General features: G+C 36.1%; 1 protein-coding gene across 5 annotated transcripts in view; it reads left to right on the plus strand.

The window, feature by feature from the left end:
• Window positions 1–15,158, plus strand: part of CTNNA2 (catenin alpha 2) — a 492,413-nt gene that overhangs the window by 103,009 nt on the left and 374,246 nt on the right. For all 5 annotated transcript variants that reach the window (XM_086612567.1, XM_086612566.1, XM_086612568.1 and 2 more), the window contains exon 6: window positions 5,958–6,161. In XM_086612567.1, coding sequence (XP_086468693.1) covers window positions 5,958–6,161 — 204 coding nt within the window. The remainder of the gene's footprint in view (window positions 1–5,957; window positions 6,162–15,158) is intronic.

Raw genomic sequence — 15,158 nt, forward strand, 5'->3', positions numbered from 1 at the left:
CTATTTCGTATTTTGAATACATGATGCTTTCCATGTGCTTTTTTTCAAAGCTGCCAAAATGCTGAGCAGTATCAATGCTTATGAGTCTATCTATTAACTTAGGAATGAATTTGGAGACGTTTTATGTTGGCTGATTTTCAGCTTCTTCAGAACTGGAACTTCTTCTAGCCTCCAAAATTGTTAACATTACTTGTGTTTAAAAAGTAAGCAAAGCTGTGTTTCTGAAGAAGGTGCTGAGATTTCCGTAATACTTTCGACTCACGGAAACCGAGATATGAGTAGATTTTCTGTGAACAGTAAGGTGATGCACATAATAAGTTTTTGCAAGAACACATGCTTAATTTGGAAAATGCAAACAATGATAAAGTAATCATAGTTCTTTTGGAATTGTAAAATTGTTTTAAAAGATTAATTTAATTTAACATTTTGGTTTTTGTTTATATTTCTAATTAAAATGGATTTTTTGATATTATTGAATAATCTGATCTAGATGAGTTTCAGCAAGTTTCAATGATTATGTGCTGATAATACAATGCGTTTATGCAGGAAAATGTATATGGTTATTTTCAATATTTTTAGTAGAAGTGTGATTAATTTGTCTGATATTTTGATTTTAAGAATTGGTGCCCTATACTTCACTAGTGCTTGTGATAGTTTATTGCTCTTTGAGCAAGATAAAGATGGCATATACTAGTAATTTGTATGAAGAGGTCTATTTTCTGAAAGTTTTTATTCTTTATGAAAACATTGCAACTACTCTATAAGCAAAACTTTATATAATTAAAAAAAAGTACAAGAGAATATAGTTAACTATAATATGCTTAAAGAAGATATTATCACAAGCTTTCAAATAAGTCTCCAATTATATTTAAATTACTGTTCTTGGACCTCATTTCAGCAAATGAAGCCAAAAATGATGTGCATTCATAGCAAAGATACAGTTTTACACAAATCTGTCTGTAGTTGTAAAGAGGCTTGAAACACTTCATTACAAGGCCTGACTTATGGTGTCAGTCCTTGATTTATAGCTCTAATGTTAGCTAACTAATTAGAAATATAAAATGTTCCAATTAATTTACATTCATCATTCATTATTTGCCTATCAAGAAGTGTCAGCAACCTGAGGCTTTTCAAGGAATTTATTTAGCCAGATTTCCTGGCAGTTATTTTTTCCTTCCTTCCAAGAAGACATTATTTCCCTGTTAAAATAATGTTAATATATGCATAAGAATTTTGTACGTGTCAGTAACAGTCTGAAGTCGCATTTCGATACCAAGCTTTCCTCGTAAAGGAGTAAAATCTTTAGTAAGCAAAAAATATTGGCTCTTTGGGAACTAAATATTGAGAGCTGTCATGTAGAAGGCTCTCATCCCCATTCTCTTTTTCCCAAAGCTTCAAAACCTGTTGTCCTTGTGAGATATTTGAGAAATGTTTAGAGTTTAAAATAAACATCTAAAATATCATTTATTTATAAGCACCTATCAGAAGGTAACTACATCATTATTTTAAACAAAGCGTAGTGGTTCTGTTTCTTTCCTTAGAATCTCTAAGGTTTTCTTTCCCAGCAGTGTTTCTTGTTATAAAAGTAATTGGGAAGCCCAAAAGTTAGTTCTGGTCATTTTGTGTGATGTTAGGGTTAAGAAAGTAGCGGGGCAAAAGAATATCCCACCATTTAATGCTCCTCGTGGACAACAAGTTCAGCCTGAGTCAGCGGTGCACCTCTGCAGGCGTGCAGGTTAGCCACCCACGAGTCTGCATTAGTAAGAGTGTAGGCAGTAGGTCAAGGAGAGTGATTTTTTTACCCCTGTATTCTGCGTATGTGAAACTGCATCAGACCTTCCAGATGCGTTTTGGGGTTTCACAGTGCATAGAAGACTTGAGCGGATCTAGCAGAGACCAAAAGATGATGAGGGGACTGCAGGATATGACAAATGTCCTATGAAGACAGACTGAGAGAGTTGGGGCTGTTCAGTCTGGAGAAGAGAAGGCTCAGGGGAGACCTTCTAGCAGCAGATAGAGCACGGGGCAATGGCTTTAAACTGAAAGAGGGGAGATTTTGATTAGATCTAAGGAAGAAATTCTCTACTCTGAGGATGGCAAACCACTGGCACAGGTTGCCCAGAGGAGTTGTGTCTGCCCCATCCCTGGAAATTTTCCAGGCCAGGTTGGATGAGGCTTTGAGCAACGTGATCTAGTGGAAGGTGTCCCTGCCCATGGCAAGGGGGTTGGAACTAGATGATCTTGAAGGTCCCTTCCAACCCAAACCATTCTATGAAAGCAGGAGAGGCTGGCAGAGCTGGGGGTTTTTCAGACTGCAGATAAGAGGCTTCAAGGAGGGATCTTGTTTGCATCTTCAACTTAGTAGCATAGCGTAGAGAAAATAGAGCTAGAGTCTGCTTTGAGACTCACAGTATCAGGATGAGAGGCAACTGCCACAAGCCGATTCAAGGAAAATTCTGTTTGGATGTTGGGGAGAAAAAAACCCAACTGTGAAGGTGATCAAACACTGAAACAGGGGGCAGAGAGTTTTGGAAGATCTTCAAAGATGTAGATGAAGATGGCTTGACTGGATGAAGCCTTAGCAACCTGGCCTGATGTCAAAGTTGACTCTGCTTTAAGGAGGCGTTTAAAGTAGATAACCTCAACCTAAAATATTTTGTGATTTCTTTGAATTGCAGTCAACAGAATATTCCAAACAAATGTTTAACTGAATACTTTTGTCTAGAAATTAATAGTAAACAAAGTCTTGTGGGATATGGATGAAAAAATACTGAGTGCGACTCAGTGACTTTTATTCTTCACGAGCTAAAGTTTGATCATCATCAAGATCTCTTCTTATTTAGAAAATAAAATCACAAGTATATTCCTTTTCTATGTTTTACACAGAGGAAAACTGACTTGGAATAACTATACGCCCCAACGATACCCAGTTTGTTGTTCAAAATGTAAATAGTATTTGCATGTAGCCTGTATAGAATTTCCTAATTTTAGTCATGGATTATGACATAGTTGCTTGAGAAAACAGTGAGTTGGATTTCATTGATCAGATATTAGAGATATTTGGTCTGCAGATTGTTCATCCTCAAGGCTCATAAAGCATGGAAATATTCCAGAAATACATTCTTGGTAGGTCCTTCAGTCTCCTAGAAGACTCAGTACAGGGTCTTCAAAAACCTCTAACAAGAAAAATGTCATTCATAACTAGCTTGAGAGGTGTAAAATCTGCTGTTTGAAATTTGCTCTGCGGGTAGGGAACCTTACACCTATGCGTATCAGGAAGAGGAGGAAAAGTAAGATGTTGCTGGAAGGACTGATTATGTTGCTGTAACTGAAACAAGAAAATCGTGATAATGCTGTATGGATGTTGCTTTGATTGAGAAAAAGGTTTGCTACAAGTAGGATGTATGTCGGCTCTTGGAAATCCTCTAATCTCAAGTAAAGAGTACTTCCTGTCTTTGTTAATGACTGCTTTTATGATCAAGTGGGGAAAAAAAAAAAAAACAAAAATGCATCACATGACTATTCACATGACTATTTTATTATGGTCTTTTAAAAACACAACCAGATTTGAATTAGGAAACACTGAAAATCATAGAATGGTTTGAGTTGGAAGAGACCTTCAAGATCATCTAGTTCCAACCCCCCTGCCATGGGCAGGGACACCTTCCCCTCGATCATGTTGCCCAAAGCCTCAACCAACCTGGCCTTGAACACTTCCAGCTTGAACACATGCAGTTGATTTCCTTAATATTTTTTTCTTACTAGTGGCATAAATTGCTAAGATATTTAATTCGACGCAATTTCAGTCTTGCTGCTACTAAATTAAATATGTTGTTGTGAGGTTAAATTTATATAGTTGGTTTCTGAATATCCCAAGTATTGTCATTTGACTGAAAAGCACAGCTACATAAATATGCGTAGGCCTAACTCTTAGAGAAGCCATTTCCAATTCAGATGCTTGTAAAACTGCTCTGCTTACTGCTGTGAAACATAGACCCCCGAAGATACATGTAAGACTTTATTTTATGTTCCGAGTGATGCTGCATTTATTTCTGCTAAGTCAGCAGTTCTTGGAGCTGGAACAATATGCTATCTGGTTAAAGTTCTTCTGTTTGTCCTTTTTATTAAAAAATGAATCTTCATGAAATTCCTGACATCCTCATGTTTATTACTATTTAACTGCTATGTATTCAGTTAAAATATTGATTTCTCAGTCTGTTTCTCTGTATAGGAATAAGAGTTATGTTTTTTGTGTGTGGGGTTAATTAGAAGTTTTATTGAGAAATAAGCAGATGTTCTGTAAAAGCCTTGTCCTGCTGAGTTAAAGAAAACATGTCCACTTGGAATCAGAATTTAGCCTACAAGAAGTTCATTTGAGCATGTTCTGATTTGCAATAAACAGTTACAGTTTTCAGCGTTAAAGACAGATGTTGATTATGTATCATGTCCCTAAATCCTGATTTACATTTTAATACACTGTGGTGTATTTTTTCAAATTAACTGTATCATTTGGCTCGTGCTTGTTGATTGCTCTTGGATATTAAAGGAAATAGGCTAATCAGAAAGTTATCAAAATGCTGTGAAAATTAAAATGGCTCATTAACAAAAACCCTATGTGCTTTAGAATATGTGTGATTATTAGAAAACAGAATACTTTTAACTTTTTCAGTCCTATTTGATAATATATTTTCTTTTAAAGCTCAAATAAGAACTGCACAGCTAACAGAGCATTTTTAGACAATATGCAATTATGAAACTTCTTTGCATGATTGCAGCAAAAGGTTACTGAATTACACGGTGTTGCTAATGTGCTTGTAAGTGGGAGCAGACGATTATTGCTTTTGTGTTTGTTACCTTGAACTACAAAAGGAGAAAAGTGAGAATATAATCTAGCGGTGACCCAAAACTCATAATATTATGTAAAGTTCTATACTGATAGGGATAGAATCTGTGTGCTTTAGCCCTATTTGATTTTCAGTGACAAACTTGATATATAAAGTACACAAGTGTTTAACAGTGATCGTGTTTAACAGTGATCGTAATTTAAGAATTCAAATGACTTCGATGGAAAAGAGTCCTTGGAAGTCAAATTTTTTTCCTAGTGAAATAAAGATATTTTGCTGACCAGTAGGCTATTTGATGAATTAAAGATGTTTTTAGACTACCTTGCCATAGTGCTCTCTTTAGTTAAGTAATCCAGTGCTTTTTTCCTGATTTAAAAACAAAGTCCAAAGAACCATGCTTACAAGAGCCTTTAGAAAAAGGCATTTGAAAGATGCACTACAGAACAGGAATCAGAGATATTTCACGTTTTTGTGCAAGTGTGCTTTGTCTAATAATGGTTTTCTTGTGGTGTTAATGACAATTTCCTCTTTTTTTGCACATTAAACGCTGAGATGATCTGGTAGCATTTCGGCAGTGTAGTCTACTATAATGGAAATGAAGGAATTAGTTAACAGAGAATACTCCACTTCTCTTCAGTCATAAAGAACTTGCAACTTTCATATGAATTTCCTGAATATCCAAGAAGTTTTCAGAAGATTCAGGAAATAATAGCTTTAGTTTGCCTCAAGATGAAATATGTACATATCATACATAGATGTAACAAGACATACACACAAATATTGCATGCACACTCCAGTAGTTTGTGTTGATTTGTTTTCTACTATGTGCTTCCCAAATAACTATTTCAAATAGTTGTGTCGCTCTCGACAGTAGTCTTTTATAACTACAGGTTGTGAATTATTTGTATATATAATTATTTGTAACTTTGTTTATATATTGGGATTTTAGAGCTACCAGAAACTTCTGTAATACTGATTTTTCACAAATTTGGTAGATAATTTATTTATATGAAAGAGTAAAACCAACACGAAGCCACTTAAATAAGAAACACTTAAAAAATGCCGAAAACCCATGTGTGCTCCTAATTTTTCTGCTTGTGTTTTGTTTTTTAGAACAAAATTATTTTAGACCCAATGACTTTCAGTGAGGCCCGCTTCAGGCCATCCCTTGAAGAAAGGCTGGAGAGCATCATCAGCGGAGCAGCGCTGATGGCAGACTCGTCGTGCACGCGGGATGACCGCCGGGAACGCATCGTAGCAGAGTGCAATGCCGTGCGGCAGGCGCTGCAGGACCTGCTCAGCGAGTACATGAATAACGTAAGTGACACGCTCTTATTACTGACTTCTTCTGCAGTAGAAGATTTAATCTTCCTGAGGCTAATGCTATGACTTGAGTAATTAGCAAAAACAATAATGTGCCTTTATGCCAGGAGTAAAGGGGATGCTATTTGAATTATTTAACTTTTTAATAGATTGCAAACGTTTGATAGAAGTTTAGTACAATTAGAAGTTCCCAGGAATGTTTTTTCACCTGTGTAGGAACTCCGTGCTTCCCGTAGCTTTAATATTAAAGTTGCTTCTTATGTAATAAATACCCAACAAGTATTCCTTTTGAGGTAAAATTCTTTTTCAATGAAAACTGATGGCAAGCAATGTAAGTGGGAAATCACCTAAGAATTATTTTCTTAATGAAATTGAATACAGTTAATATTCAACATGATTTCCACTGTGCGATGGCGGTCATTGTGTTCGTTTATTAGGATGTTACCTATGGATACTCATGTGAGGTTGTCTGTTGGCTGTGGGGGTTAAACCATGGAAGATCTTTGCTTGCTCCTGGAGCTTTTAAATATTCAGTTGCCGTGAAAGTCGTGAGTTTAGCACTAGTGCTGTTCACACTAGGAAATGTACTTGCAGTATCTTAAACTCAAGTATCTGTGTAGGGTTTCAAGAGGTGTTAAATCGTTCAACATGGTGTTAACCTGTAGTGCATAACCTTTGTTCTGCATAACATATCCGAGAAAATTCTCTCCGCCTAACATTGTGTGTTAAAATGCGTAAGTACTATCGCTGTGTCCTTTGAAGGGTGTATGAAAGTCCTCAGCAACATCAACAGCCTTTTTTTAAAATGGAAACATTTGCGAACAGGTATAAAACTAAGCATCCAGTGATTTACTATTCCATGTCTGTCATTGCTCCCAGCGTATCAGGTGGCACGTTTTGATTCTGCTTTGCTAGAATCATCAAAACAATGTTGAAGAGACTGTTCAAGGATGAACCTTTCAGTTGGTATTTTCGTTGGTACTGTTATAGTTACTTAGTAGAGTGATATACTACAATATAGTATCAATAATGCAAACCTCAGTCCTTTAAATGTTTTATTGTACATTTCAAAAATGACTATGACTTTTTTAAAGTATTATTCCTTGTAATAGAGTTACCTCTAGGAATAGCTGTTTCTGATGGTGCAGAATTTAAAAGCATATATGTATTATTTGCTTTTTGGTTTTCATCAAGTGGTAGCTGAAAAGTTCTTGTACTGTGAGCAAAAGTGATGCTGTTGTGTTATGGGTTAGAAATTGTGAAGAGAGCATTAAATAATGGATGATGAGACTGTGGTGGAAGAGGACTTGCTGGATTGCTTCCTACAGATTCTTGCTTTGCAGAACTATTACTGTTAGGTGAAATTTTTAAAGGTCTTTCAAAACCACTTTGAGAACTGATGGATTGTGGTGCCTCTTTTTATATATACAAGTCTTAGATATTTACAGAGGAAGGAGTGTTTTAAATGACTGTAGGAATTTATGGCCACACTGAAGGTGGCTAATATAGTTTCATCGTTTTTAATTAAACACATAATGGTGTGAGCATCTGTTTTTATGGTTACCATGGTATGTTTTTTTAATTTGGCTTCCTCCTTTTTTCTTCTTTTTTTTTGCCTATTCTAATTAGTCTGAGCTGTGTAATTCCTATATTTTTTCATTTTCTTGCATTATATTGGGATTTAATAAATTTAAACTATTTTTTGCAGCTATTGAGCAAATATTGTAAGAACTGAATATATACTTAAGTTACCTAAAATGAAGTACTTCTAGTTTAAACACAGCTGGGATGATAGAATTTGAGAACGATACAGCATTAAATGTTGTCTTCCAAGCTGATGTTAGCAGATACAAGGGATGAGATTCAGTTTACAGACTAAGACACCTAAATATAAGTTTCTGTAAATAAGTACAGGCAGGTAAACTAAGGGTCTCAATTCAGTTGATAAGGACAGATACCCAGTGCTGTTTTAAACTACCAGTTTAAATAGTCCAGTGCTGTTTGAACAGAGGCTCCTCAATCTGCCGCTCTGAGGCATTTGGATCTACCATGGGTCTTGTGTCATATCTGCCAGCCCCATTTCCATGTCATGGATGCTGTAGGGAAGAAAAAATGGCCAGATTCGTACCTTTATCAAATCATTTGAGCCTCAGTTGCTTAAGCTCCTGTTATAATTGATGGAGATCAGATCGATACTAACGGAGGAAACTGAAAAGCCATTCAGATGATTGTTATAATCTAATGAGAGATAAGTTAAATAGCTCTAGACTCGTCTGACTATATTAACTAAATCCCCATGAACTAGAAGATTAGATACCTAGCTTGCAGGCAGAGCTCCTGTTTAGACATCTATCTAGAGACTGAATTTCAGCGATTTGTCTACCCTGGCAGAATTTGCTTTAGCATTTAACTATTTGCTTGAAACCTGGGGATGGGTTTTCTTGGGTTCACATTAATGCAAAGTATGTTTGTTAGGACAAAAGATTTTACTTGAGAAGTTATTTTAAAAGCTTGAATGAGTGTCAAAATGGTTAAAACCGAGAGGCATACACCAAACTTGACACGGTTATAAGTCTGATCAAGAGTTGGCTAGACTGTCAGAGCATGTTAGTTTTGAGATTATTTGGCAAAGGGGGACATCTTTAACGTCTTCTGCTCATATAACCTTAAACTGCTGCAATCCCGCTCTTGCTTTAAAGCTTGTGAAATTAATCAGTCATTAATGTTTTGGACTTCTTGCTGTTTGATACCTGGAAAATGATGGATCATTTTTGGCTAGTGGTTGTTGATTAAATGTGCATACTACTTTTGATGCTTGCTATGAGATACAGAGAACATAGAGCAAATTAAATATTTGGTGGTCAAATTTAAAGGATACAGATGATGAAGGCAATCATCTTCATCAACAAACAATCAATGTTAGTTCAACGCTTCTCCAACTTAAAATAGTTCCTTTCAAGTTTATCTACTTCTATGATTTGGGTTCAGAGGGGTGTTTCTTTTCGTATACAAGAAAATTTCTATTTTTGGTGGTGAAATACATTCTATATTCCCTTTTAGCTCTTGAATATTTACACTGCAGAGTCCCATATGGATTGATTGTTGTTTGTGCTCTGTCTTATGTGTTAAAGTTCCATAGAAGCTAAGTAAAACATCGAGTGCAAAAGAACTTAATCCAAATGCAGGCATTGTTCTTGAAGCTTCACTGATCTTTTGCTTTTGCACCAGTGGATGGTACTGCAGACATGAACTGGAAACTGAGAGGTTTGGCGGCAGTGGTATGAAATACAAGGTTGGCTATGTGATGCTGCATCGTGCTTTCTAGCATTTCAAACGATGAATGCTGAAGACAAGGCAAGGAGAGAAAAGTGTTTTCCCAGGTTTTGTGCGCGAGAAAGGGAAATAGCTTCCAATTGAACGATATAGGAACTTCTGCCTTTTAAGTAGTATAAGATGTAAAAGAAATCTTCCCCTACCTGCAGAACACCCCCATGTGTCCACCTCTTTCTTAGAAAGTTCCCTGTAGAAGTGTATGTCTTGTCTTCTGTGTTTCTGCAAGGCTTTTTAAGTACATCCACTGTATCTCCTGGTATGTTCCCTGCACGTGAGATCTGTTTTGTCACTAGTTGCTTTACCAGACTTTAGTGGATCAATATGCTCTGCTACATAAGTAGGGAAAGTTTTACACACATAGCAGTGTTGTTTTCCGCATTCTTCTGCCCAGTTTTTAATGGTTGGTGAAACAGAACTTCAAGAGCTGAGGCAGAGGGTATGAGTCTAGAAAAAAATACAGGTACCAACTTGGAAAATGTTGGCAACAAAAAAAACATTTTAAAAATTCTGTAAAGAGGAAGATAAGGCACATTTCAACGCAGAGGTGTAAAAATAATGCTGGCATTGCAGTTATATTATTTTCTGTTATAAAGGTTTTAGGAAATGTGGCAGAAAAGTATTTAAAGGACTGTGAAAAGATATGGTTGGAAAGGTGTGTTTTGGTTCATCCGTCCTTCTCCTCAGTGAAATGTTGAGGGTTTTTTCCATTTCCTATATGTCAATTTGTTTTTTTTTTTTCTTCAAACTGTCTTCACAAATATTCAAATATTCTGGTCCCAGCTCAGAGCTTATTTAAGCAATTGTTGTTATGGGAGGTTTTTGAATTATTATTGCTGCAGGACAAATAAGATACCAGGATCTTTACCAGTTCTATGACTAATTCTATGAATAATTGTGTATTTGTATAGTATATTGCATCGACTGGAGTCTCATAGTACGTAAGTCCTCTGCAAGAACTTCTATGGAGATGAGATATAAACTGTTTTGTTATTATTTGTGTATCTGGTAATATGTATTAGTTCCATTTGTCTTATCAGTAACTGTCAAAATATTTTCCCAGTATCTATTATTTCTATGCTTAACTCTGCTAAACTCTAAGATCTTTTATTTCTGGGAAGTGGGGGCAGGAGGAATCTCTGTCTGCTGGGTCATATGACTTTTTTCCATCTCTCACAGAAAATTAATAGGGTTTTTTTTTTTCAGATTCTTATATGTATGCGATAAAGCCCATCATTTATTTCAAAATAAAATTACATTTCCAGACTTCTATTCTACAGAGGAGAACTAAATACAGCTTTATGGAAGCTCTTAATAGAATTATTTTCCATTTGTCTAAATGAACAAATTATTTAACGGGTGGTTAGTTCTGATTGTGGTCTAGTTCCCTGCTGGTTTATTCTCCTGGATCCTTCATGATTTTTATTTCAGGCTGTCAGGAAGCACAAATCCTAGAAACCTGGGTGTTCCAGCTCTTAAACTCCTGAATTAAATTAGACTGCCAGACTCTCATAACCCAATGCTGGACACCCTTTCTGGCAAGCATCAGGGTGCTGCTCTGTTGATGTCTGATTAGGATAAGAAAGGAAAAAAATTATACCTTTAGAAAAATATGCTTAAAAAGAATGCTTTGAATTCCCTGTAACATCATCAGTGTGTTTGCCAAGCAGAAAAAGTCTGAATTTTACATTGCTGGGGTGTATCAAAGAGAAATTTGGAAAGTTGTTGACAAGCAAGTAAGCCATGACCATTCAAGACCCCTGTAAGCAGTTGAATACTGGCTTGGCATTAATTCAAGTCCTCATTTGAAAAGGTGCTTCCGATCCAGTTCAAGTACAAGGTTATCTTCTTAAACCTTTGGACTCATTACTAAGCCAACTTTCATTCTCCTGCCTTCCTTTCCTCTCACCCAGTGCTCCTGCTCCCAGCCACTGCCATCATTTCAGAAGAGCTGGGCTTTGTTTTTATAGCAGAACGGAGAATATTGCTATGTATTCAAGTGGACTGAACAGTCCTTTTTGTAGTCCTTGCATTACTAATGGTGGTTTAATGTGTAGACTTGAGGACCAGAGCACTCCAGGCTAGGCTTTTTTTGTTGGTATTTTACGGATATTACCATAGGAATAACATTGCTTAGTGTTTGCTCTTTGTAGTCTTATTCTCTAAAGTTACTACCCATTTCTGATGTCTGTTCATTGTAACTTAAGCTTTAATTCCTGCTTCCTACAGAGAAGAAAATGTCATGTCTTGAAAATGCAAAATATAAGAACAAATGAGAAAACACATGTCTACAGGCAGTTTTTCTTCACAAATATGTCAGTGAAAAATTTGAATTGCTCAAAGTAAAATAATAGTGCTGCAGTACATGAAAATGAAATGTCCTTAACGGACAGCCGAGGTTCTTGTGCTTGATTGGAGAACGAAAAACATGATAGCAATTGAAAATCAATAAACTCTCAAGATACTGCCAGCTTCCATATTAAACAGCTCCGTCTGAATTCACATTTAAAAGAAAAGTAATAATTCTTGTGTATGGTTCAGTTCTGGTGCTGGCTTGCGTAAGGTTAATCTGGGTGACAGTGAGCAGTAAATGGCAGTTATGAGACAGAGAAATGTCCATAGCTGTCCTTAGATGAGTAATCAGGAATAAGGGACAAGAGATTGACTGCTGGGTCATCAGGATCGACTGATTTAGGCATGATGGCTCAGTAGGACAGGATTTTTTCCCATTGGTAGTGTCGTGAAGTTCCTAGCTTTCTGAATATTTCTTAGAGGACAATGGCTTGTTCAAAGCTTCCTAATATTTTCGGCTGGAGATAAGCTATTTCACTCTTCACTTGGCTCTTTTGGCTGCTCTATGAGCAGTTTTGTCTTTCCTTAGCTTGGAAGAGACAAGTAGCAACACAGTAGTTATTACTGGAGGAATAGGATGTGTTCCCAAATGGGCAAATATTTTAATTGCTTCTCAGTCAAGTTAGGTTTCTTTGCATTAATGTGTCCATCCTGAGTGCCTCAACTTCTCATGACTGTGCATAAATCACTGTCTAAGTATGCAACCTACAATATAATTTATAATTTGAGTCACCTTTTAAGGCACCTTCTGTCTTCTTTTTTGGTGATACCATCAGGGCTTTGTAGGTGATGCTCAGGTTTTTCAATAGTTGTAGATAAATGCTGTACCACTTGGAATTGCACAGTGAGTTTTGGGTTATTTGTTCATTCCTGTATTTCCTGGTTTCACAAGTCCGTGTTCGGTGTTTGTTTTCGTTTTCCTAGGAGAAGCAGAGAACCATGCTGATGTTTTCCATGAGAAACAAATAGAAAAGCTCTGTGAGAAAATAGGACTTTTTGGCTTGGAAATGACAATTATACTAAATTGTCTTGGCTTCCGGTTCCGGTGGTTGCAAATTTACACAGCTCTGTGGTTTTTCATCTGTTTGGATGAGAAGATTTTAAAATTTACTTAACTTTATTATTTGTAGGAGGAAATGCTGTTTCTGAACCACAGTGCTGATAGCTTTTTCCTGATGGTTTCCGCTGGAGAATATTTTATAGGTGCCTCCTTTATTCTCTTTGTCTTTAAAAACACACTATGATATGTCATGAGAAAAGCTTTGTATTTCTTGTTAAGACGTAAATAAATCACATGAGGTTTTTGGAATCTAAGGCTGAATCGCTATATTAGGTAGAATAATGTTTCTGACAAGATATTTCCCTCCAAATTAGCGTGGAAGTTTTCCGGGCTTCCAGTAAATCCAACCAAGTGCCTGTATGTAAGGACTTACTTTTTCCACTTTCTTTTATGTCTCTATATGTTTCTGAAGTCCAGTGATTGACCTGAAGAGTTGGGGAAAAAAAGGTCTAAATCATGTTACATTCCAGTGCCTCAAATAATTCTTTCTGATTATCACTTTCTTGTTATTTCATTAAGTAAACCGCACTTTTAAGGATCTCTTTAGATTTAAATCTAGACATACTCATGATATGAAACCACTCATTTAGTATTTCCGTAGTTGAGGAGTGAAGGTAATCTTCTCTGGAGCTGCAAGCTTTGCAACAGGCTAATGCATGTAGACTTGTCCAATACTTCTTCCTGTCCAGACATCTCAGTAGCTGGTGGGTCATGAAGCTAAGAGGCTTTCCAACTTAACTTTCCAAATCATATTAGATGAAGGATGTTGGGGCGGCAGTTATTTTATTCCATTTATGTGAGTAGAAAGCTCACATAGTCTGTGACATTAATGTCTCAGCATAGTTTCTGAGTAACATTTGGCAGAGCAAACCCCACAGGTAGAATGGATGAGATCGGATTTATCCTGTCTATTCCACTGAACATTTCTCTTGGTGTGTTACTTTGGGTACTGCGGTTGGAACTGTGATCTGAAACATTTGGTTCTCAGCTGCTGATGATAGTTATTTCAGATTTTTCTGGATTTTATATCCCACAACCTCTTTTCATATTGGAAATTAGTAGAGAAGTCAAACAGAAAGCAAGCCAGGGATCAGTATGATTTTTTGAGCAGAAGTAGACTCCGTCCACAGGAATTAAGCTTTAAAAAGTACTGTATCTTATCTTATAGGTCTTTTCCAATCCAAATGATTCTATGATTCTATATCATGTGGCATTCTAAAATACCTCTTCTAATTCAGGTAATATTATGTGAATATTTTGCCCAAGAAAATTATCTAATCTCTGTCACTGGCTGTTTTTAGAGAGTAGATAGGAGGAATGATAGAAGTACTTCTGATCTAGTTTTGGAGAAGAGAGTTAAACTAAGTGACAAAGGCTATTTATTTTTTGAAATTATTTTAGATCTAAGTTGCACACACACAGAGCTGGCTTAAGAGACATAATGGTTCACCTTGTCAAAGGCATTCTCACTCTTTTGTTTGTTTTTTTCCTCTGAAACACCTTTCCAAGAGTGATAATTTTTTTTTCAGTGGTGTTTTATTTGTATTGATTGCTGACAGAAATGGGTAAGACAACTCCTGCTTCCCTTCTCAAAATTCTGTGAATTGAAAAGAAAAAAAAATCTGAATCCCATCTGAAACAGAAACATGAGACTTGGTGGGGTTTTTTTAAGTGTATGTAAGTGTATCCTAATATGGGCAGTCTCATAAAATATACAGGACACTTGCAAGAAATTGAGTACAAGGAAAATGCGGATGGAACAAGATTAATGAAAGATGTCAATAGAATTGACACACAGTTTTGATCACACATATACAATATCCAAGTTCTTGCTGTTACCTTGAAAGGAACAGGTATCTCTGTCTTGGTCTGGGTACCACTGCAATGTATACAAATTGCCATTTTATGTTTTATATAATATGTGTTTTTTTTTCAAGAAGTATTAAAGATAATTCTTCTGTGTTTATTTTCAGCTGCTACGAAGCAGTTTATAAAAGATTGACAAGAATACATTTTCAGAAAATACCTGTCTATTATAGTAAATATAACTTTGTTTATAATGATAGCAAAAGGTCACGTGACCTAAGTTTTGGGAAATTTTTAGATACAGAATGACCAGATTTACAAATAAACCATAAAGAATTGTCTTCACAACTGTGTTTTTGTTGGTGGTGGTGTTGGTTTTTAATATTCTTCATCCTTTTTTACTTCTCAGGTTCCAGTTTTACTACATACATGTTTAAAATTAA

The sequence above is a fragment of the Tauraco erythrolophus genome, chromosome 5 (genome assembly GCF_009769465.1).
Source record: "Tauraco erythrolophus isolate bTauEry1 chromosome 5, bTauEry1.pri, whole genome shotgun sequence".
Taxonomy (NCBI): domain Eukaryota; kingdom Metazoa; phylum Chordata; class Aves; order Musophagiformes; family Musophagidae; genus Tauraco; species Tauraco erythrolophus.